This window comes from Cebidichthys violaceus, unplaced genomic scaffold (genome assembly GCF_023349555.1).
Source record: "Cebidichthys violaceus isolate CVI_PGR_0920_01 unplaced genomic scaffold, fCebVio1.0.p SCAF_13, whole genome shotgun sequence".
Taxonomy (NCBI): domain Eukaryota; kingdom Metazoa; phylum Chordata; class Actinopteri; order Perciformes; family Stichaeidae; genus Cebidichthys; species Cebidichthys violaceus.
The window spans coordinates 13502995-13524789 of NW_027176296.1; the positions used below are offsets into that span (position 1 = coordinate 13502995).

The following is a 21795-nucleotide window of genomic DNA, read 5'->3' on the forward strand; positions in this document are numbered from 1 at the left end:
TATTTTTTACAGCCACCACACATCAGCGCCAGACATAAGAATGTGTGACTCTACAGACCCCGATGTGATTCCAGCGCAACTTAAATTAAATATAAACCAATTTAAGCTGCGATTGCTTGATTGTTTCTATGCAACTATATCTGCCTAGTTAAAAAGTCACATTTATTGGTTGAAGAAATTCACAATTTTGCAGAACAACGTAGGCAACGTAAAATGAGCAGTTGTTGAGCGGAGTTTCGACAGCATTCTCCTCCCGTATTGTGAGGCATGGGTTTGTCCGCTAAGGGGAGTGTTGCCTTGGAGAGAGAGAGGGAGGCTGCGTGATAGAGGGAGGGTGGGCGCGTTCCCGCAGCAACAGGGAAGATGGCAGCTCTCACATCTCTCACCCAGGTAAAGATGCAGCGATTTACGGTTCCACACCTCATCTCAAGGCTAAGCTATTTAATAGCACGGCACAGTGTGCCTTATACGTGACATTGTGGTTTTTAATATGAGTTTGAACGCAACACCAACTCGCTTTGAAATGCAGCTGGAAATAAGGCAGCCAGCCGGTCGATTAAGGCCTATTTGAAGTACCGTTAGGTAGCGGGCTTGTTAGCCTCAGCTAGAGGGAAGCTAGCCGTGTAGCTATTTACATACGACGTAACATCCAATTAACTCACTAATTATACATTTAAACTTAACAAGCACCGTGTACACTGTATGCAAAGTTAGGGACAGGCTGGCACGCGCGCGTATATTTAAGAAAGCACTGGAAACTATTAAAACGCTCAGTCCTTTCGCTAGCGAACCCTTAGCTAGCCTAGCCTTGATGCCAAGCAGTGTGAGGATGGAGATAAACACGCTCGTGAGCTTCTTATACACAGTCTATGCTCGTGAGGCTAGAAGGCAGGCTATACAGTAGGCTAACCCCAGCTAACCCGGGCTAAGCCTCGATTAATGCCGCTGCGGTGAGTTGGCTGTCTAGTCTCCATGTTCACCGGGGACCCACGTTCATGTTGAGGCTGAAGAGCACCCACGGTAGCGATTCTTGTCATCTGTGGTTGCGCAACAGTCACATAACATGGTAATGCAGCTGTGTTGTGATGCCTTCTTATGAACTGCGGGTTTGGGCGCTTTCAGCAGAGCCGACATTAGCGTTAAAGGAGTATTTGAATAAGAGCTATAACGTTAGGCTTGGCTAGACGTTTGAGTCGGTGTTTTGGTGAACGAGGCGGGTTATTTTAAGCTAACATGCTCTCAGTGCTTCTAGAAGGAACTTCACTCGTGGAGAGAAGTGCATGGGGGATGATTTCTAGTGCAATGACATTCTTTCTCTGTCACAGCTGTCGAGTGGGAACCCTGTATATGAGAACTATTACAGACAGGTACGTTCCTTTATTGGTAATTACGACATGGAAGCATGAATGATGCAAATATTCTAATACACTCAAACTGTGTGTGTTTGCTCCAAGGTGGACCCTGGGAATACAGGGAGAGTGGGACCAACGGAAGCTGCCTTGTTCTTAAAGAAGTCTGGACTCCCTGACATTACATTGGGAAAGGTAGGTAGTGGCAAAAGTTAATGGCTGATGATGGTTTTGTTATTTCACATAGAGCTGGATAGGTGCGTTTGTTTCATACACATACATGCTGTGTTCATAGTGGACTGAAGGGTCAACCTCTGGTCTGTGGCTATGCCAGTCTGCTGCCATCATTGTTTTAAACTGTCCAGAAGTTTTAAAAAAAAGTGACCGTACCAATTAAAGCATTTTATTCACAAACTGTTAATGCCGAAAAGGGCTGTGTGGCTATTTTTACAAAGCTCATCATTTATTTGCAGACCGTAAATTGTATCAGACTAATCATATTTTTGGAACACTGAGCGATTTGTAATCATAAGCGATGATTTGAAGCTGCATCAGTATTTCTACATGAATAATAGATCAACTTTTTTGAGATCAACGAGTTTGTGTTTTACAGCTTGTTCTGCTGCCTCAAGTGGCAAAATATTCAGTTATTGCAGCTTTGAAATGGTAGAAAACTACAAACTATATATATATATATATATATATATATATATATATATATATGTATATGTATATGTATATTTTTTGCTGTAGTCCTCTGCTTTGTTACCCCCTGCTGCCCAGCCAGACTGGCCTCATTCAAATCAATGAGGGGCCTGCGTTTTTTCACACTAAATTTGGTCTGAACCAGGCCAGTGTATCGGCCTATTAATTGGCCTTCTTGTTCTTTTCCTGCTCCAACTTATCGTTATTATATCAGCCTTTAAAAAAAAAAATCCAATCTGGGTTGACCTTTACTGGTTAGGCTTTTAAATCTAAGCCAGATAAATGAGTAGATAAAACAAAATCAACACTGACCGTATAGTGTGTAAATGTGTGTATGTATTGCACATTTGTTACTCATTGACCTATTGGTGACGTTAGACTGTAAAATGATACATGCAGTATGTAAGCATAGATTTGTACAGAAATCCAATAGTGGTTCAGTGTTCACACCTGAAATCCAATAGTGGTTCAGTGTTCACACCTGTCACCCACTGTGTAAAGCGGTCATGATTGAGAGAGAGAGAGAGAGAGAGAGAGAGAGAGAGAGAGAGAGAGAGAGAGAGAGAGAGAGAGAGAGAGAGAGAGAGAGAGAGAGACTCTTCCTCACCCTCACCGCTTACCTCTGGACGGAATTAAGTTTGTTGTGTTACTGCTGCTCTTCACTTGAGATGACGGAGTTGACATGCAGCAGCTTTAGTCACTTTAACTGTGAAAACAGTGGTAGACCTTGGATTTAATCTGAGTGGGAGCTGTTTGAATATTAATGTATGCATCATCACTTTTATTCTTTATCTTCAGTCCTGTATGCCTGTAAACTAAGGTTCCAGCTGTGCATTTTCTCCGTTGTTTTGCTCTCTTTGGACGGACCTGTGTTGCATCTTGGGACAGATTTCATAACTAGTCTCTCACATGCTTTGGTTTGTAACGGCTATGAGCGCTAGCTCCTGCGTTTGTTTTTGTTGATTGCTCTGGGGAGAAGATTAACAGATTAATGTTGATGCAATTACAGTGACATTGTTACCAATGGACGGTACAGGGCTCCACAGTGAGGGTTAACTTGCCAATAGTGGTGCAACGCAACCATTTTTAGAAATTGGCAACCAATTCTTGGCCTTGGTTTGCCATCAGTGGCAACCACTTTTTAAACATAAAAAATATGGACAGTGAACCGTGCACCCGGAGATCAATATTTTTTGGATATCTGTGATATTTTTTTTATTTTTGCATCACTTTTTGAGACCATGGCAGAGCACAAACCGGTTGTCTTTTGGGTGAAATGCTTGATCCTATAAAACATAAGACAATAGTGAGAAATGGCCACACATTAATAAAGGGCACACGGCGATGTCATCAGATGTTTTGTCCGACCAACACTCCCAAAACCTTCAAATGTTCCACTTACTATAATTTAATGGGAACATTTCACATCTGAGAAACTGGACATCATGGCAGTCCTGCCACATTGATGGATTTCAGTCTTCCTCTCTTTCAATCGCAAATTTTTTCCTCTTAGTGAGCATTACTGCCTTCAGATTTTCTGCTGTATCTGTAAAAAATTACACTCAAATTGATAAAACCGTGGGAAATCAGAGTATGACATGATTATTTCAGACAATTGTAAAACGCTTTTCTTTTTTAAAGATGGGTTAAAGAGTGCCTCACCATGGTCGGTCAGTGGGCTTAAAGATGGATAAAGATAAATGCTCCACAGGAAACTTGCTTCATTAGCCAAGTCAGCATGACATCTTACTATTCCACATGCACACACTCACACGCACAGCACCAGGGAACCAGGAACCAGGAAACGATGACGGCATGTGCTTCCGTCCAGTTTATTTTTTGATTGATTGACACTTTTCCACTCTTTAATGTATTTTCATGGGGCTGCACAGTGCGCCTCACAGCCAGAGGGGTTGGATCCCGGGCTGGATGGCCCTTCTGTGTGGAGCTTGCATGTTCTCTGCACGTTCTCCTCGTGTCAGCGCGGGTCTCTCCAGGTTCTCCGTCTTCCTCCCACAGTCCAAAGACACCAGCGTGAATGGTTGTCTGTATACGTGGAATTCAGGGCGCTCCTGCCTTTGTAGCCTTTGACACTGTGGATCTCCTGCCACACGTCTTTAGTGTTGTTGGTGTTGAGGTCTCTCTCCAGTCTCTCCTCACGCCTCCACTATTCCCCCTTGATGCCAGCATTCAGGCTGCCCTGGCGATGCTGTATATGCTTCCTTGTCACCTGACTTAAAGGCAGATTTTTTTTGGCTCTGGATAAAGCGCCCTCAACCCTCCATTTATTCAAGCTTTCTGATCGAGTAATGATTTTATCTTGTCTTTGTGATCGCCACATCATCACCACATCTGCTGATGTCACTGTTGACAAAAGAGGCATTTTGATATGAAAATACTCAAAAATGATTTGTGGACATATTTAGCTTAAAAAACGATAGAATATCAATAAACACAGGGTTGGATCTCATTTAGTCTTAAATGCTGTGTGTGTGTGTGTGTGTGTGTGTGTGTGTGTGTGTGTGTGTGTGTGTGTTTCTTGTGTTTCAGATCTGGGATTTGGCCGATCCCGATGGTAAAGGCTATCTGGACAAACAGGTAGGGATTGGAACAGTGCTCTCTCTTTGATGATGTGCTGAATGTACTATCAGAGAAAAGGGGAAATTACTGTCCCTGCAATGATGCAAAAGTACTTAAAGTAACCAAATCTCTACAAGTTGATCTTATAAGCTAACTCCAGTTGTAATAATGCCCCAAAATGTTCAAAGCCCTTTTGAACTGCAGAAGGGTAAACCATAAAACATGAGCCTCTCCAGGCAGAGATAGATATTTATTTATGTAAACATTGCCCGATATATTCTTCTTCTAGTTTCTCAGTAATGGTATCAATGTATGACAGGAGATGCATGCCTTCGTGGCGCTACGTCAGCGTTCCTGATCTCATGTAGAGGATGACACTGAGTGTTTTCTGTCTCAGGGGTTTTACGTAGCTCTGCGGCTGGTGGCCTGTGCTCAGAGCGGTCAGGAAGTTAGTCTGTCCAGCCTCAACCTCACGATCCCGCCCCCCAAGTTTGTGAGTATGACTTCATCATGAAAGCTCAAACCCACAAATTATTTGTGTAACATTTTTGTTTTTCAGAATATTGACGTTTACATGGAATTAATATCAAACCTGGAGATATTTTTTGTATAAAACATTATGTTACAATGTTGTTAAACTTTTCAGAAGGACAGCAGCAGTCCGTCTCTAAGCAACACAGCATCCGCCTCCGGAGAATTACACTGGGCTGTCAGGGTGTGTTGAAACACACACACACACACACACACACACACACACACACACACACACACACAGTATGATGAAGCAGTCATTAGAGATGTTTCTCATTGACTCAGAAAGACAAAGGAGAAATAAATTGAATTTCCCAAGATCTGTTTATTTTTGAGAGTCCAAAAGACTGGAAAGTATTGACTGGATACTTTCAGATGACATCGGCCATTGATATTTTGTATTAATTAAAATACGAATATATGCACTCCCCATGACATCATATAAACATAGATATTGCATCGATTTTTACACTGTAAAATGTCCCGCTCACTGCATGAAATGTTTTTAACTCTCAACTATCGGTATTGCCTCAAATATCTGGTGTTGTTGGGACTCCCAGATTGCAGTTGAGTCAACCATTCAGTTTGTGAATGAGCTTGAGCTTTGAGGTCAAAAGACAGAGTCGGGCTCAGACAGTCTAACATGTTCAAATCAGGCTTCTTACATAACTACTGTGTGTTTCTCTGTGTAGCACGAGGAGAAGAGTAAATTTGATGGGATTTTTGAGAGTTTGGCTCCAGTCAATGGCCTGCTGTCGGGAGAGAAGGTCAAACCAGTCCTCATCAACTCCAAGCTACCTCTGGATGTCCTCGGGAAGGTATCGACTTCAAGTTTGGTCGCTTGTATTAGGTTTACATTAGGCTTGTTGGTCCCATGATTGATGATTAAACTACTCAAGTCAGAAAGAAATGTGTTCTGTTTCACATGCATAAGAAGAGACATGAATGAAAGGGTGTCAGTTATATTTAGCCATGGATTGTCAAACATGGGTTTGTGGTCATGGAATAAAATGTGTAATAGTTTAGTCACTCCTTTCAGTTCTATGACTGGCCTCATGTGTGTTTCTTGCTGTTAGGTTTGGGACCTGAGTGACATCGATAAAGATGGCCACCTGGACAGAGATGAGTTTGCAGTGGTGAGTGTTCTCTTCTTCTTCCTTGTTACCGTATGTCTTTTTTGATTCTCTGTAGCCTGAAATAACTGTTTCCAGTTTATTACATACACCATCTTAACACTGGGTAGGACCCCGCCCCCCCACACTTTTGTCCCCAGAACATCCTGTCTTGTTTGATGCATGGATTTCACAAGGTACTAGAAACATACACCGCAGTTTTCGATTCACGGTTCGGATAGTTTTTCAGATCAGCAAAGAAAAAGGGGGGGCGGACAGATATAACTTTGCTTTCCATTTATTAATTAAAGAACTTCAAGAACACTTAAATCAAATAACTTTGGGCTGTAGTCTTCCATGAAAACCACAATATTTAAGATATTTATTTTCAGAAAGATGAGAATATTTACATTGACTGGGGAAAGGGTAGTGTGTCTGTGTGACTCTCACAGAGGGAGCGTGTTTGCAGCACCGGACTTTAAATCTCCACTCCGCCGTAATGAGTGAGCTGTCACAGTCTTCCTTTTCATAGAGTTCTGGAACGATCTTCATACTGAAGTGGGTGTGTGAGGGGATGTCCACCACCCTTATCCCGTCATTATAAGTTACAGGGAAGACAAAATGCTCCCAAACCTGCGACTTAAATGATGCCGGTGGCTTCCTCCGCTCGCCAGGACTTTCACCGCTAAATGCTAAAAACACGCTCCGTTGACGTGAACACACCACTGCTTTATGTGTGTTCACTGCAACTTTGCATTGATATTCGGGGACTTGTTACTTGAAAAGGAACAGCAGCGTTACAACTTTATTACACACTATGATGATTAAACTGTAAAAAAATAATTTAAAAAAATCAATTAATCCGCGGTTCACAAGTGTGCCGAACTGTGAGGAGTGATCTGATCTGTGATCGGTTACACCACTAATACACAGATCACCAGCAGCAGCCTCAACGTTGACACAAGGCAGGCTGGATCCATGGATTCATGTTGTTGACGTCATTCTCTGAAGCTGCAGTCTGCCTGTGACAGCAGACATTGAGATTTGCCAGACGAGGAAACGTTTATCCAAACTGCCCCTTCAGTTTCCTGTCCTTAGCCAACCGGAGTGGCTAAGAAGACAGTGTGGTCTGCTGTTGCTGTAGCTCAGACAAGTTGAGGTTTGACGGGTTGTGTGTTGGAGATACGGCCACCTGGACTGTGGCGGAGAAGGTAGAGCGAGTCGGCCTTCAATTTACAAGATCGGCGCTTCGAGTCCCTGTCATTGCAAGACAAATTGTCCCCCAAATTGCTCCCGAAGGTGTGATTGGGTGTGAAGGATTATTTAGTTCTGATGGGCAGGTGTATTAATGGGTGTGAATGGGTGAATGACATGTAGCGTAAAAGTGCTTTGAGTGGTCGGAAGACTAAAAAGGCTATACAAGTATAAGTCCATTCACCATTTTACAAGGGTGTCGGTTGTAGGACATGAAAAACCCAATGACTCCAGGAACTCTAAGAAGATGTACTAAAGAACAGGAAACAATAGGCAAAAATACAAATAGATAAAATATTAGATTGGTGTCAGTGCTCAGTATTATAACTTGTGTCTGAACTTGTTGGGGACATGCTCTGTTTTCTAAAGGCTAGACAGTATATGCAGCCAGAGAGCGTGCATTAACAGCAGTGTGCTCCCCTAGGCCATGCACCTGGTGTACCGCGCCCTGGAGAAGGAGCCTGTTCCCGCACTCCTCCCCTCGGCCCTCATCCCTCCGTCTAAGAGGAAGAAGAGTCTGGGCTCGGTGGCCGGCTCTATGCCCGGACTCCCCGCGAGCCCCCCCCCACCAAAAGACTCGCTACGCTCCACACCCTCCCACGGCAGCATGAACTCCCTCAACAGCACCGGCAGCCTGTCGCCCAAACACACACTCAAGTCTGGACAGGTAATGCACTACGCTGACATGCTACACCTCAATCAGTAAAAACTAGTGCTGAGCAACGATTACAATTTTGAATCGCATTGTTAGTGTGGACAGATAAGACGCACTATAGCTGGAAGGTGTCAAAGAACTCTTGATTGAACTGGCTTTTAACATTGTGGGTAAAATAACAAATAGAGAACATTTGATTTGATTGATTGATCCAAATATTAGTACTAAACTGAACCGATAAAGACAGTGCCATCTACCGAGTAACCTTGATTAGTTAGTTGTACTGATTTTTTATTAAATTAATTGCTTCATTGCTCCCCAGGCCTATTTGACTTTCACAGTAAAAATAATGTGTTAACGGTTGTTGAAAATGTCGACACACAATGATTTCCTGTAGGGGAGCTCTCTAGGAGGTTTATTCCTCTGGGGTGTGATAATAACCTGGGAAAGGATCTCCTGAGAAGAACCTTATTGACTCGTAAAGCAATAGATCTCTGTAGAAGTAACCTTTTGTAGAACACTAGCACCAAACGCACGCCTCTGCCTCTGTCTCAGCACTCGTTGAACTGGGTGGTCCCAGTGTCAGACCGCGGTCGCTATGATGACATCTTCCTGAAGACCGACGCTGATCTGGACGGGTTTGTCAGCGGGCATGAAGTGAAGGAGATCTTCATGCACTCTGGACTCTCTCAGAACCTCCTGGCCCACATATGGTACGCTCCAACTCATGTTCCATGTTCCATGCTCGACAGTTCATGCTGTTTATTTCTCGGCTAAGCTTATCATTGGATCGGTACCGCTCTCTAATAAGTCAGTCTTTATTTAGAGCTCATCGTTTGTGATTAATGGCTTTATTAGTGGGTGATAAATCATCAGTTATAAACCAATAATGACAACAAATTTGCACTATACCGAAAGTAAGTGGCCATTTGGTCTCGTCAGTGGAGGGGATTTTCACAACCTGGCAACCCAAAAGTTGGCTTACGACAGATCTATAGAACTTATAAAATCATTAACCATTGATAAAGCTGTTGGTTTTAAAGGGTGCCTATTTAAAAAGTGGTACCTTTTAGAACTACCAGTGTCAGAAATGCTTCACTAAAGAAAAAAAAAAATACAGCATACTCATTCAAATACAAGTCAGCAACAGTTGTGGTCATATTTCAGCCACAAACTGTCTGCTTGTTTTATTAGATTTCTTGAGGCGAGCGGAGGCTTGATTCACTTCTTCTTCTTCTTCTTCTTCTTTTTCTCTGCTGAACGTCTGCTCCTCCCTGCAGGGCTCTGGCCGACACCAGGCAGATAGGCAAGCTGACCAGGGAGCAGTTCGCCCTCGCCATGTATTTCATCCAGCAGAAAGTCAGCAAGGGCGTGGACCCCCCACAGGCCCTGACCGCCGACATGATCCCCCCCTCAGAGAGAAGCACTCCTGTACCTGTAGGTCCCTCACACACACTTCATGGTTACTACAGCTGAGTGGGACGCCTGTTTCTATTCATTCCACGGGGCGTCAAATGCAACCATTTCTGCAGGCAGATACGACTATTTACTGTATATATTATATATTGTAGTTAAAGGCAGAATCACAGAAAACCCATAATTCTAATCATGTGGAGTGACGTGAACCATAAATGCAGCTATCTGCACTACTAATGATCCGTTCTGAAAATGTCAAATGTCCAGTGAAAATACCAATATTCATCGTCAAAATGTTACTATCCCTTTGTGGTGATGGTTTAAATACAGCCACACTCATTAGATATCTGCCCTCTGCTGTATTCAATAGCTCCTCTTAGGGATGCCCCCCAGGAACCGGTTCTAAACGAGCAAAACCCGGAGTATTGATGCGGTCCAGAGTTAAAGGTTCTGCTGTCGGTATTTTAGAAGTTCTAGAGTGAGATGTCCTCGTGTCAAACCTCCTCTCTCTGTCTTTGTGCTTCCCTCTGACACACACACACACACACACACACACACACACACACACACACACACACACACACACACACACTTCGGCTCAGTACAGCGTGAGACTCACATGGTGGCAGAGAGAACAGAAAGATCCAAAGTGAGGCTACATTTGACTCCAGTAGATGCTGAGAACTCTGGTTGTCTCAAACACAGTAAAACCCTCACAAGTGAGCGAGGAACCAGCAGCAGTTCATCACAACATGTGACCAACAAGAGAACATCAATGTGCAGAAATAATCACTCTTCTACTGTTTGTGGAGCAGCCGTCCACTGCAGGTAACGTTAGCGATGATATACAGAGCTTGATCAGAAGAACAAGCTAATCACTGAGCTAATCATCTCACAAAATACTCCAAAAGTATTTTTATGGTCTTTATTTCAGACAATGCGATCCACCCTCTGCTATAAATCACAGCCTGAAATCCTGGATTTTTTTGTATTTCCTGTGAAGTTTGAAAAAAAAGCTGCATAAAGACAGCAAGGTGGTTGAGTTCTCCAGTTACCCTCTTATCATCCAGGGCTCCTTAGACATGTTAGTCTACCTTTTTCCCTTGTTGTCAGTGTGACTGTATGATCATTGTGTTTGTCTTCACAGCATGCATAATACTGATATTAGATAACAGAAAAAGAACAAGGAACTTGCTTAGTGCTGGCGGCTTTTTCTCTCTCTAAATGTTCAGTCTCTGTTGACGTGAATGGAAACAGTTTTTTTTACCATCGTTGTCATTGACTAAGTGATTTCTCTCTCAGAGCTTGTCAGGATACATGACCCCGGTGGGATCCGAGATGGCCGCTCTGTCTGAGATGAGACGGGTGAGTCAATACTTCTCTCACATTTCTTTGTGCATAAAGCAGTTCAGATGTGTCTGCTAGACGTCCTGTTCCTTGAGCTGTACCAATTTCCCAATCTGCAAAAATCTGCGTATTTGGTGGAAGGCGACTTGAAAATGTGACCCACAAAGACATGTAAATGTAAAGATTGAGGAGAGGTGAATCAATTATACAGGGCTCTGTAAATGTGTTCTCCCGCTAGGTGTTTTTACAGTTTTATTCTTAAATTCAAATTGATGGGATTTATAATTTAAATGGATTTTTATTTTATGTAATATGTGAAGACAATTTTTTCTTCTTCAAGAAATGAAAAACTGAAAAGTGGTGCATGTGTATATATATATATATATATATATATATATATATATATATATATATATATATTGTATTTTTTAAAGACATGTTTGTTTGTTTTCACTTCACCTATTTTGAGCAGGTCCATCGCATAAAATCCAAATAAAAATCCATTTAAATTCCACAGGAAGAACCCCAAAAGGGAGGAAAAACAATTGCAAGCGACTGTATCAAAGATATTTACGCCCACTGTTCTTCTCTTATCCCAACTGTTTCTTACTGCTGATGTGTCTAACTTCCCCCTCTTCCTCCTCTCTCAGGCCTTAATGTTGAAGTTGTGGGTAGGTAACATGGACCTACGCTGTATTAAACTGGAAATGCTTTCAGTAACTGGCCGATCAGGCTGATTATTGGAAAGCATTTGACTTTTCTCTCCATTCCAGTGCAGTGACATTGTCTCACCCTGTCAACTGTCTGCTGATCAAGGGAAGATTCAAGATCGCTCGCTTGTAGATGGCAACCGAGAATCTTTTAAAATCGTAACAGTTTGTGTTTGATAACGGGAATAGCTTGTAGGTTTTGTTTTTTTTTGTCTCCACACTCTTGGTCAATAACAAATGCACATGGACAAAATACTAGAACTTTGTTGAAAACCACCTTCATGAAAACTTTTTCAATATTCTCAGAGGGCTTCATTTTATACATAAAATAGCAAAATCCGGAATCTTTCCTTTCCTCGGCAGTTTGTCAGTGGTGGTGACGCCTCCCCCCTCCACATGTTGGTGACTGACCCCGCCCACTGACTCCACCTCTGTGCTGCTCCTCTTATCGAGCGCCGGTTTCTCTCCTATCCTCTCTTCTCCTCCTCTTCCTCCTCCTCACCTTCGGCCTGGTTCTGCCATGGCTCCGTTGGTACCATTTCACTATCCCACTTCACTTCTCCCACCAAAATAAAGTTCACTTTACTGACCGTTTCTTTTGTCTTCCCTCTCTCCGTTCCTCTCTCTCTGTCTACAGGACAGCTCCAGTTCAGTGGGTTCAGGGGAGTTCACTGGCATCAAGGAGCTGGACGACATCAGCCAGGAGATAGCACAGCTGCAGAGGTAACCAACAATACCGCCGCCACCGACATCCCATTAAGCCGATATTTATTGCAGTAACCACAGCAACAGCGTAGGCCTTTGCATGTTTTTTATCAAGTAGCAATTGCCTCGACATTTACAAGATGCAGTTTCCTTGTTGTTTCGCTACGATGAATGCTCTCGGTCATGGTCTGTGTCAAAGCTTTGAGTTCTGCCAAAACTGTCACGCTTCAGCAGCCCAACCTGTTAACCTCTAACATGAGCTTCTCTCTCATCCATCGTCTTCATCCGCATCCAGGCTTCTCTTCTCACGTTCCATAGTATCAATAAGACACAGCTGTTTACCTGGGGGGGGGGGGGGGGGGGGTAAACACTGTACGAGAGCAGTGCAGTGCAGCGGCTCTGCTCAGGAAAACATTACTCCACTATATGTTTACATATATATTATATTAATGCTCTGATTAATATATATAATATATATGTTGTTCTTAAAGCTACTCCATATAAGGAAGGTTAGTTCACCTTAGTATTTGATATTCCTATATCCCAAACTACAGGGCACACTTATTATTCTGCCTGTGTGCTGTATACTATCCGTGTTTTCTTTATTCTTTTAGAATATAGTTCACTGGTTTCATAAAAACTATCACAGCACTATTTGTTTTTTTACTTTTAGTACTTTTTTATGCTGACATAAGAATCCTACCAAAGTCGACCACTAAGGTTGGCGGACACAAAGTGCCACTGTGGTTGAAGAGCCGTTTGTGTGTTTATTTAGTCGCCTTTTTTAAATTGACCATCATTGTTATGTTTTGTAAAAGGAAAGCTTCTCATGTGACGTTACATCTCCAAGACTAAAAAGCTAGATGTCACTGCCAGTCCTTAACTCCAGAGTTAACTTCAGTGTCTCAGCATCTTTGAATTCCTTTGAAATCTCATTAACTCATTAACACACAGAACACTTAACCCACTCGTTACACCCGTCCAGCTGTTGGCGGCATTGCACCTGTAAGCTGGCTGTACGACTGACAAAAAGAAGACACGAAGAAGACATGTTGGCTTCAGCCTTAATCTGAACACACACATTGTTTTCAGGATTAGCTGCTTGAGATGCACCATCTCAATGTCATGTTATTATGTCCAAACTCAATGCAATTAAGGCCAGAGATTTCAAATCTGTCTCTTCTCGAAGAGACAGAAAAAGATAAAACAGCATGGTCAAAATAGATCATTCAATATCGTATTGTGTCATGCTGCTTTTATGCACAGGAGGCCTGCCTGCTTCTAGAAGACTTGATCTAATTGCTTTAATAATTGTGTTACTCCTTTCGTCCATAAATGGCATTTCATTTTACTGTAATGCAGTTTTTTCTCACGTAGAAATCAAACCAACCAATCATCTGAGCTCCACTGAGCCATGTATGAGCACGAGCCGTGGGATGGTATCATTAACCGAGCACGTCCCAGTGCGTCTTCAGTGAAACCCTCAGTGTCTGTTACACTGATGAGACTGACGGGTTAGTGTTTGCGTTGAAGGGGAATGTCCCTTTACAAAAGGGTGTTGACATGCAAAGATGGTGGACACAGCTGCAGAAGTTACTCTGTATGAACCATGGTCCAACCCTTTTTCTGTGATAAAATGCACACTTGAAAAGGAAACATGCGGTATCAAACGCTGATGATGGTTTTTAGCGCACACGCACACACACACACACACACACACACACACACACACACACACACACACACACACACACACACACACACACATGAACTACGTCACTCCCACACATAGACTGTATATAAGACAACTGAATCACATGACATTTAGATCATGGTGCAGGCGCTTCCTTCCAAAAGACATGCAGTGTCTAAACCTCATTTTCATTCTTATTTGGAGCCAATAAACACATCTGTTCTTTTTAAATATGTATTTTCTTTCTTAAGATATGTTCCCTTACATTGCCAATAGAGTGAAAATTGATGGAAAATTCCGTGATATAACACCGTCACCGCAAAAATAAATAAAAATAATAATGCAACATATTTGAAGTCATATCGCTCACCCCATGTATGAGCTTCACTTCTCATCTTTGGCTTTGTCTCATCCTACTGCTCCCTTCCTCCATCACTCCTTCACTCCATCACTCCATGCAGCCAGCCGTCCACTCTTCTTTTGATGTGTGTATTTTATCAACTTTTTGTTTGTTCACCACTTATTCTCCATGCTGCGTCAGCACTCTTGCCTTTACCCAGTGGAATACTCTCAGGTAAACACCCCGGCTGCTGGGCTGGCCTTCTGTCTAATCTACTGTGACACACACTCAGAAGGAGCACAGGCTCCGCCTCCTTCTTTTTTGACCCGCCGTCATCAGCGGGATTCACATATGTTCAGATTTGCTTATTAGTAGATCAGTTTGCAAATCAATTTTAATGTAAGCGATGGGGGACAAAATCTACAGTCCTTAAATGAACATCCCTCAGTTTATTTGAATAATAATTATTTGAATTAATATGAGGCTTTGGCAGTCTGTGTTAGACTAATCATGTCTAACAGAGTTTGGTACAAAATTCCCTTTTTGTGATTATTCCTCTACTGCAGGAAAGCAAAGGGGGTCATTTGTACTAAAACAACTGTAACTTCAGATTCATTTTGGAATGTGTCTTTGCACAGAAGGAGGATTATGGATTATCGTCCCCTCCCATCACTGACATTAAAAGTCTTTTAATGGCCAATATAAGAAAGGAGCAGCAATAATTACAGCACGCAAATCCTGTTTCAATATGCATTTGAGCACATGACTATTTTTAGTCTTTAGACAAACTTCGAAACTTTCCTAAAATAAATGTGTCTGACACCCCAAAAACACAATTTAATCTAGCTTTAATGTGTGTAGAGGATAGATGGATCTTAGGTCATCTCACTGAGTCATACCAAAATGATATTGTGCTGCTATATATTTCTATATAAGGACACACACACACACACACACACACACACACACACACACACACACACACACACACACACACCACACACACGTGACATTGTGGATTTGATAGAAACTCAGCCCAGTGTCTCGTCACTCTTGACATGTCCATGTGTGTACACAGCAGGGGGCTGGCTGTTCATGATTCTTTCTCTGTTGTGTGTGTGTGTGTGTGTGTGTGTGTGTGTGTCTGTGTCTGTGTGTCTGTGTGTGTGTGTCTGTGTGTGTGTGTCTCAGGGAGAAGTACACTCTGGAGCAGGACATCAGGGAGACAGAGGAGGCCATCAGACACAAGAGTGCAGAGGTGCAGGTGAGGGCACCTTGCTCACTGGTCAATCATAGCTTTGGCACATGATACTTGTTTGTCACTCATAGGTTGTTGTTGTTGTTTTTTTGTCCCCTCAGGAGATGCAGAATGACCTGGACAGAGAGACAGCCAGCCTGCAGGAGCTGGAGGCTCAGAAACAAGATGCCCAGGACCGCCTGGAGGAGATGGACCAGCAGAAACACAAACTAGAGGACATGCTGAACGAAGTCCGGATAAAGTGCCAGGAGGAGTCTCAGATGGTGAGCGACGGGCCCGAACGACTTCTTATCATTATTAATTAATAATGTATTTATTTAATGTAAATGCCATCCTCTGGGAAAACCCCTTAAGTACTGCGGCTACAGAAAAAACAGTTATGTTTACTGGCTCCTCCAGAATCAAAACGTAGGCGTCTTTGACTACGATCTGCTACGCGTTCAGCTCTAAAAGCGCCTGAGAGATGAGACTTGGTGATGTGAGAGAAAATGAAATCAAGGCAGAAGTTTCCAGTCGTGTGTCACATCGCGGTAGCTACGCTACAGTGTGGTGTGTGCGGTTTCAATAGGTCACCAGATGCAGAAGGGATTTCACTGGGCCACTGTCACTCGTTCATTTCGCTCTCCTCCGCCTCCAGATCTCGACCCTCCAGAGTCAGATCCACTCGCAGGAGTCGGATCTGCAGAGCCAGGAGGAGGAGCTGAGCCGGGCGAAGGCCGACCTGGGCCGGCTGCAGCAGGAGGAGAACCAGCTGGAGCAGAGCCTGGCCGCCGGCAAGATCCAACTGGAGACCATCATCAAGTCTCTGAAGGCCACGCAGGATGAGATCAACCAGGTAGGAAACCGGGCCTGTGTGTGAGAAGTGTCAGCAGGGGGCATCGTTGCACTGTATAATCTACTGCTGTGTTACCACTGGAGCCAGTATTGGTCCTCCTTGTACCACTAGAGGAGCTGGAGTTTCATTTAACCTCATCTTATCATGTGTTCTCTGCCGCTGCTCCCTACTCGAGTCAGAAGGTCACACGGAGAGTTGAGGAGTCTCAGCAGTTGATCAATTCCTCACGCTGCCCTGCAATAATACCCAGTTATTAATGACACAGTCCCTTTAAACCTTTTTATTTTTCATAAAACCCCACATACAGGGAAGTACCAGCAGTTCATGTCATATCCCAAAAACATCATTTATGCTCATTCATCAGTTCAGAGTGAGTTGTGCATGTTCAAAATGTCCTGTGTTTTGTTGTGTAAGCCACTGGCTGAAGCAGTAAACACAAAACAGGCGATTAAAAAGCATTGTGTCTCCCAAATGACTAAAACAACTTCCTCTAGTGGAGTCTGTCCGTGTAGATAGTTATGGATTTATTTGTCCAGGTTTTGAGATATTTCTGCCTCCACTTCCAATGCAAATGAAGCTGAATGAGAATTAATATGTGGTGCTCACAGAACTAAAACCGTGTTGCTGTTTTTTTTTTTTCCCCAGACACATTATCCTCATTACTCAGGATAATCTACAGAACACACTGTCAACAGTTTCAATATGGACAATTGTTTTCCTGTAGGAAGCAGTTTTGAATTTACGGCTAAGAGAACAATCTTTCCAAAAACGGGACGGTGTGCCTGTTAGAGGTGAATGACAGAATCGTTAAATTACCAAATGAGTTTTTATTTTAAGGCGAGACTCTACAGTCACACAATTTAGAAATGTTGGGCTATTCTGCTTCAATAACATGTCTTCTTACGGATAAGTTAAGATAAAACATCACATTTACTACTTTGTCTACTTGATCTGCAGATTTCTTCACAATGAAGACCATGCAGCGTGGTATCCAAACGTCCCGCTGTCACTGAACTCTCTCTGTGTGTGTGTGTGTGTGTGTGTGTGTGTGTGTGTGTCCGTGTCCCGCAGGCTCGTAGCAAGTTGTCCCAGATTCAGGACAGCCAACAGGAAGTGTCCAAAAGCATCGAGCAGTACAACAGCACCTTGAACGGAACCCACGGAGGCAGCATGACCAACCTAGCCGACATGAGCGAGGGCTTCAGCGACCGAGAGAACGGAGGCTTCCCGGCCATGGTGAGACAGGTCAGGATCTCCAGCGGAGCTCTGCGTGGTCCGATGACACATTTGAAGTTCTACACAAAAGGGCCTCGGACTGACGCGCTTTCCACAGTTACATTTAATAGCATCTATCTACGGTGTCGTGATTCCTGCAGCGTTGCCCTGTGAAAAAGGAGTCTCACGAGTCACGTTGTGTGTGTGTGTGTGTGTGCGCGCGTGCGCGTGCGCGTGCGCGGTGAATTCTCCTCTCCCTGAAGCGTTGTGAAGAAGAGCTGTAAAAAAACGTCACAGTTAACGGACATTCCAGCCTCATATCCCCCAACAAATAGACTGGAATCTGCAGTGTGGGAGCATTTTTGGGAATATATAAAATGACCAGGGAGTCGTCATAGAAATTTAGCAAAGCGTGCCACCAAAAAGTGACTGTGAGGGGTAGTGGTGTAACGGATCGTAGCTGATCCATAAACCGTACTTGAATACAGGTCACAGCAATATAAAATATATTTAAAAAACAAAGAATTATGACCTGTTTTAACTTCCTAACACTAGCTCTAAGCCGAATATAACTAGAACTTTATTTTAGTCCATCAAACTATATATTTCAGCCAACAGTGTTAGTTTACTTATAATGCTAATGAGGTAAAATGTCCTTTTCCAGGCTTCTTTAAGGGGTTCCACTATTCCTCTCTCCTCCTGCTCTTTATCCAGGCCTATTATCATCTAGACTAGAGATTAGCAGCAGTCTGCCCAGATCTCGGCAGTCATTTCTGTCATTTGAACCGTGTTTTTGCTAAAACCTCGGTTATTATTTTCTCTCCACTGTGTTCCCTGGAGACCGCACTGATCCAATCCCACAATCCATTCACTTTACTCATAATAAGGCATCGACCCCGGCTCGGTCCGGCTCACAGCTGGCAGAAAGCTCTCGGGATCAACGCCGGGATCGGACTCAGGGTTACCTACGAAACGCCGGTGCAGTTTTTTTTTTTTTTTTTTTTTTTTTAATGAACCATAACAAGGTAGAGCCCGGCACAGAGTCGGGATGGCACGTGAAGAAATGTATTAAGACACACACTCACACACACACACACACACACACACACACACACACACACACACACACACTCTCTGAGGAATGTTGCAGTCCAGACTTGGGCTTCCTTTCCACAAGAAAAAGAAAACTGCCTCTGTTTTTAAAGTGAAATTTAATCCTTAGGGAAATGTGTGCGTGTGCATGTGTGCGTGCGCCCTCATGTAGTGTAATTAGGGCTCTCGCTAGACATTCTTATAAAAGAGCTCTTGAGGTTGATTCCTGCACTTCTTGCTGTAAGTGGAAAGTTATTAAAGGATAATTGTGGTTTATTACAACTTGGGTTGACTTGTAGTCGAGTCCATCTTTTTTCTACCAGTTAGGATAACATAGTATTTGCCAACTTAACTGCTGCAGTTCTGGGAACAGAAGGACATCAGTACAATAAAGCTGTGGTCGCGTCTTACTAGAAGTCTGAGAAACATGCACCCAAACAACAGTGATTTTACACTTTACTTCAATACACAAACCACAACAACCCCCCTTCTATATTGTGTTTTTGTGCATATTTTAATAATAATAATTATATTAGGGCGGCTGTTACTATACAGCGCCCAGCGAGCAGTTTGTGAGTCCGGTGCCTTGCTCAGGGGAAACCTCGGCAGTGCCCAGAAGGCGAACTGGCAGCTCTCCAGCTACCTGCTCTCGGTGCGATTGTCAACCGGGGCGGACTGTCCTCGGTGCGTCAGGGTTCTGCGGTGAAGGTGGCAACCCACCTGTCCCGTCCCGTGGAGGGGTCCGTGGGTGTAACAAGAGCACAGAGTACTTCTCTACACATCTAGCCTCTGGATTTTGCTCTCGAAGTGCTCCAGATTGAGGCATTTATCTTTGAAATGTACAAAACCTTCTTTTGGAGGAGCATCCCCCTGGATCACCTTAGAGGGTTCAAAGTCCACATGCCACTGTCTCACAAAACCCGGTGGGAAGCACTGCTCCTTAAAAGCCCAAACTCACGCTTAATGCAGCACGCATGCGCAATATAGAGCAAGTAGTCACTAAATCGACACTGCTTGATGAAGCACATGTCTTTGAGGCAGTCTGCCTTAAAAAATGGTCCAGAAGTCTTCCAGAATCTGGCCCTGTGTGTCTGCAATGTGATCATTACTGATGTTCTGTGTATATGCGTGTTTGATAAGACTGAGTAAAATATTTTCTGCTCCACAGGAGGATCCATTCAAAGTGAAGCCATCTGTGTTCAACAGCCAGCCTCAGGAGCTCCACACTGACCCCTTCCACTCCGAAGACCCGTTCAAAACAGACCCCTTCAAAGGTGATCACTCCCCTTCAGAATGACGTCCTCTTCTCTTCCTCGACTCTCCATCCTTCATTTATTCTGCTCCGTTCTCTTTCTACTCAGCTGATATTGTGTGTAGCTTGAGTTGCTCCCCTGACTGTCTTCTATTTCTTCCTCTTTGTGTTCCTCCCGCTCTTCCGTCTCTGCTGCATTCCTCTACTGTAGGTGACCCTTTCCAAAATGACCCTTTTGCAAAGCAGCCACCAACATCTACAGGTATTTACTCAGGAGGGGGGGGAAAGGGGATTTATTGCTCGAAGACGCCGTTACCCCAGCATTTAAGAAATTACTTCATTTCAATGGCAGTCAGCCTGTTGACTCGCTTGAACAAAGTAAAGCTAGTAAGTGGCCCTTGAGTTGAGTTCAACGGTGTTGTCTGCTGCTGCAAACAGGGTTCAGTGCATAGTATGTATAATATGAGTCTGTGTATTCATACATAAAGTATTATTTCTCTGCTCTATCAATCTGCCCCTGGAGGGAGGGGGGGGGCGTCCCTCCACATATGTGAAACGGCAGCGCGTTCAACCCTGTCTTCTGTCACACTTCCCCCTTCAGCGATATTGTGGAGTTTCACTTCTCAGCTTGGTAGATGGAGATCAGTGATAGAAATCACCCTTTTTCACACAGCAGTGAAACTGCTCCACAGTATACAGCCTGTTATTGAGCGTTTGGTCCATATTTGCGCCCCCCCCCCCCCAACACAACCCACATTCAAATGAATTGGAGGACTGGCATTTTCTCTGCAACGCCTGACTTGGTGTGAACGCAGCGTACTCTCCCCCGGGTGCATGACTTACCTCTTATCATAACTGTCTGTTAGATTCAATGGAAGGGCTCCGACTGAATGCCTCATTTTGTTATGATTGCAATATTGCAAAACATATATTTTAAGACCAGATGTTGAAGGGAGGTGTGCGGACAACTGATTAATTGAACCGCTTAAGCTGTTTTAGTTCATTTTTAGTTAGAGATTCCTCTATTTCCTTTATCACCAAGACTTTCTTGAGAATTTCCAGGAGAATTACCTTCTGTTCGTTAACGTTAATAACAAATAATGTAACGTGGTGGTGCTTTACACAAAATAGAACACGGGCAATATGTGCTCAAAATACTGATGTCTCTAGAAAAGTGATTTTCAACTTGTTTCACGTCACACATTTTTTTCTTAAATGTTTTACTCTGGCCACTCAAGGTAAAAAAAGATTCTTAATTTTAATGACAAAACAAGTGCATTCCAAAGTTTTACATGTCATGATTATTATTTTTCATTTTACCGTAACAAAGAAATTGTTATTTTTTTTAATTATACAAGTTATTAAGTGCTGCTTAAGAGTTTTTAACTGGTGACTTCTCATTGGCCCATTCAATCAAATCTCCCACAATCCATAGGTGGATGTAAACTCCAGACTTTGAAAAACAATGCCTCTACATATGATCAGCAGGGTTAGCTGAGCCCATCTCAAGGTTGGGCCCAGAGCTTAGTGCAGAGGCAGAGTGTATACAAAAATGTACGTTATGTCACAAACCGCTGATCCCTCATTGGTTGCACATTTAAAATTGCACAGACAAAATCCAAGCAGTGTCAAGCGCTCAATGTAGAGCTACTGCAGTATTGATCGTGGCTCACACTGTCACAAAGCGTTTGAAAAACTGTAACCTGTCTTTTGAAATTCCTGAGCAATGCCTGGTCCTGTTCTCTG

At 43.3% G+C, this 21795-nt stretch overlaps 1 protein-coding gene across 12 annotated transcripts in view; it reads left to right on the top strand.

Moving 5' to 3' along the window:
- Nucleotides 1–325: 325 nt before the first annotated feature.
- LOC137870480 (epidermal growth factor receptor substrate 15-like 1) overlaps nucleotides 326–21795 on the top strand; it is a 43503-nt gene continuing 22033 nt past the window's right edge. For 2 of the 12 annotated variants that reach the window (XM_068707812.1, XM_068707813.1), the window contains exons 1-20: nucleotides 326–390; nucleotides 1326–1367; nucleotides 1455–1544; nucleotides 4605–4652; nucleotides 5032–5127; nucleotides 5281–5349; nucleotides 5858–5983; nucleotides 6242–6301; nucleotides 7956–8198; nucleotides 8742–8899; nucleotides 9467–9623; nucleotides 10905–10967; nucleotides 12297–12382; nucleotides 14599–14631; nucleotides 15589–15661; nucleotides 15757–15918; nucleotides 16293–16490; nucleotides 17562–17735; nucleotides 19966–20071; nucleotides 20261–20311. In XM_068707812.1, coding sequence (XP_068563913.1) covers nucleotides 364–390; nucleotides 1326–1367; nucleotides 1455–1544; nucleotides 4605–4652; nucleotides 5032–5127; nucleotides 5281–5349; nucleotides 5858–5983; nucleotides 6242–6301; nucleotides 7956–8198; nucleotides 8742–8899; nucleotides 9467–9623; nucleotides 10905–10967; nucleotides 12297–12382; nucleotides 14599–14631; nucleotides 15589–15661; nucleotides 15757–15918; nucleotides 16293–16490; nucleotides 17562–17735; nucleotides 19966–20071; nucleotides 20261–20311 — 2062 coding nt within the window. In that variant the 5' untranslated portion in view covers nucleotides 326–363. The remainder of the gene's footprint in view (nucleotides 391–1325; nucleotides 1368–1454; nucleotides 1545–4604; nucleotides 4653–5031; nucleotides 5128–5280; nucleotides 5350–5857; nucleotides 5984–6241; nucleotides 6302–7955; nucleotides 8199–8741; nucleotides 8900–9466; nucleotides 9624–10904; nucleotides 10968–12296; nucleotides 12383–14598; nucleotides 14632–15588; nucleotides 15662–15756; nucleotides 15919–16292; nucleotides 16491–17561; nucleotides 17736–19965; nucleotides 20072–20260; nucleotides 20312–21795) is intronic. The other 10 variants (XM_068707803.1, XM_068707814.1, XM_068707805.1 and 7 more) reach the window with 7 other exon arrangements.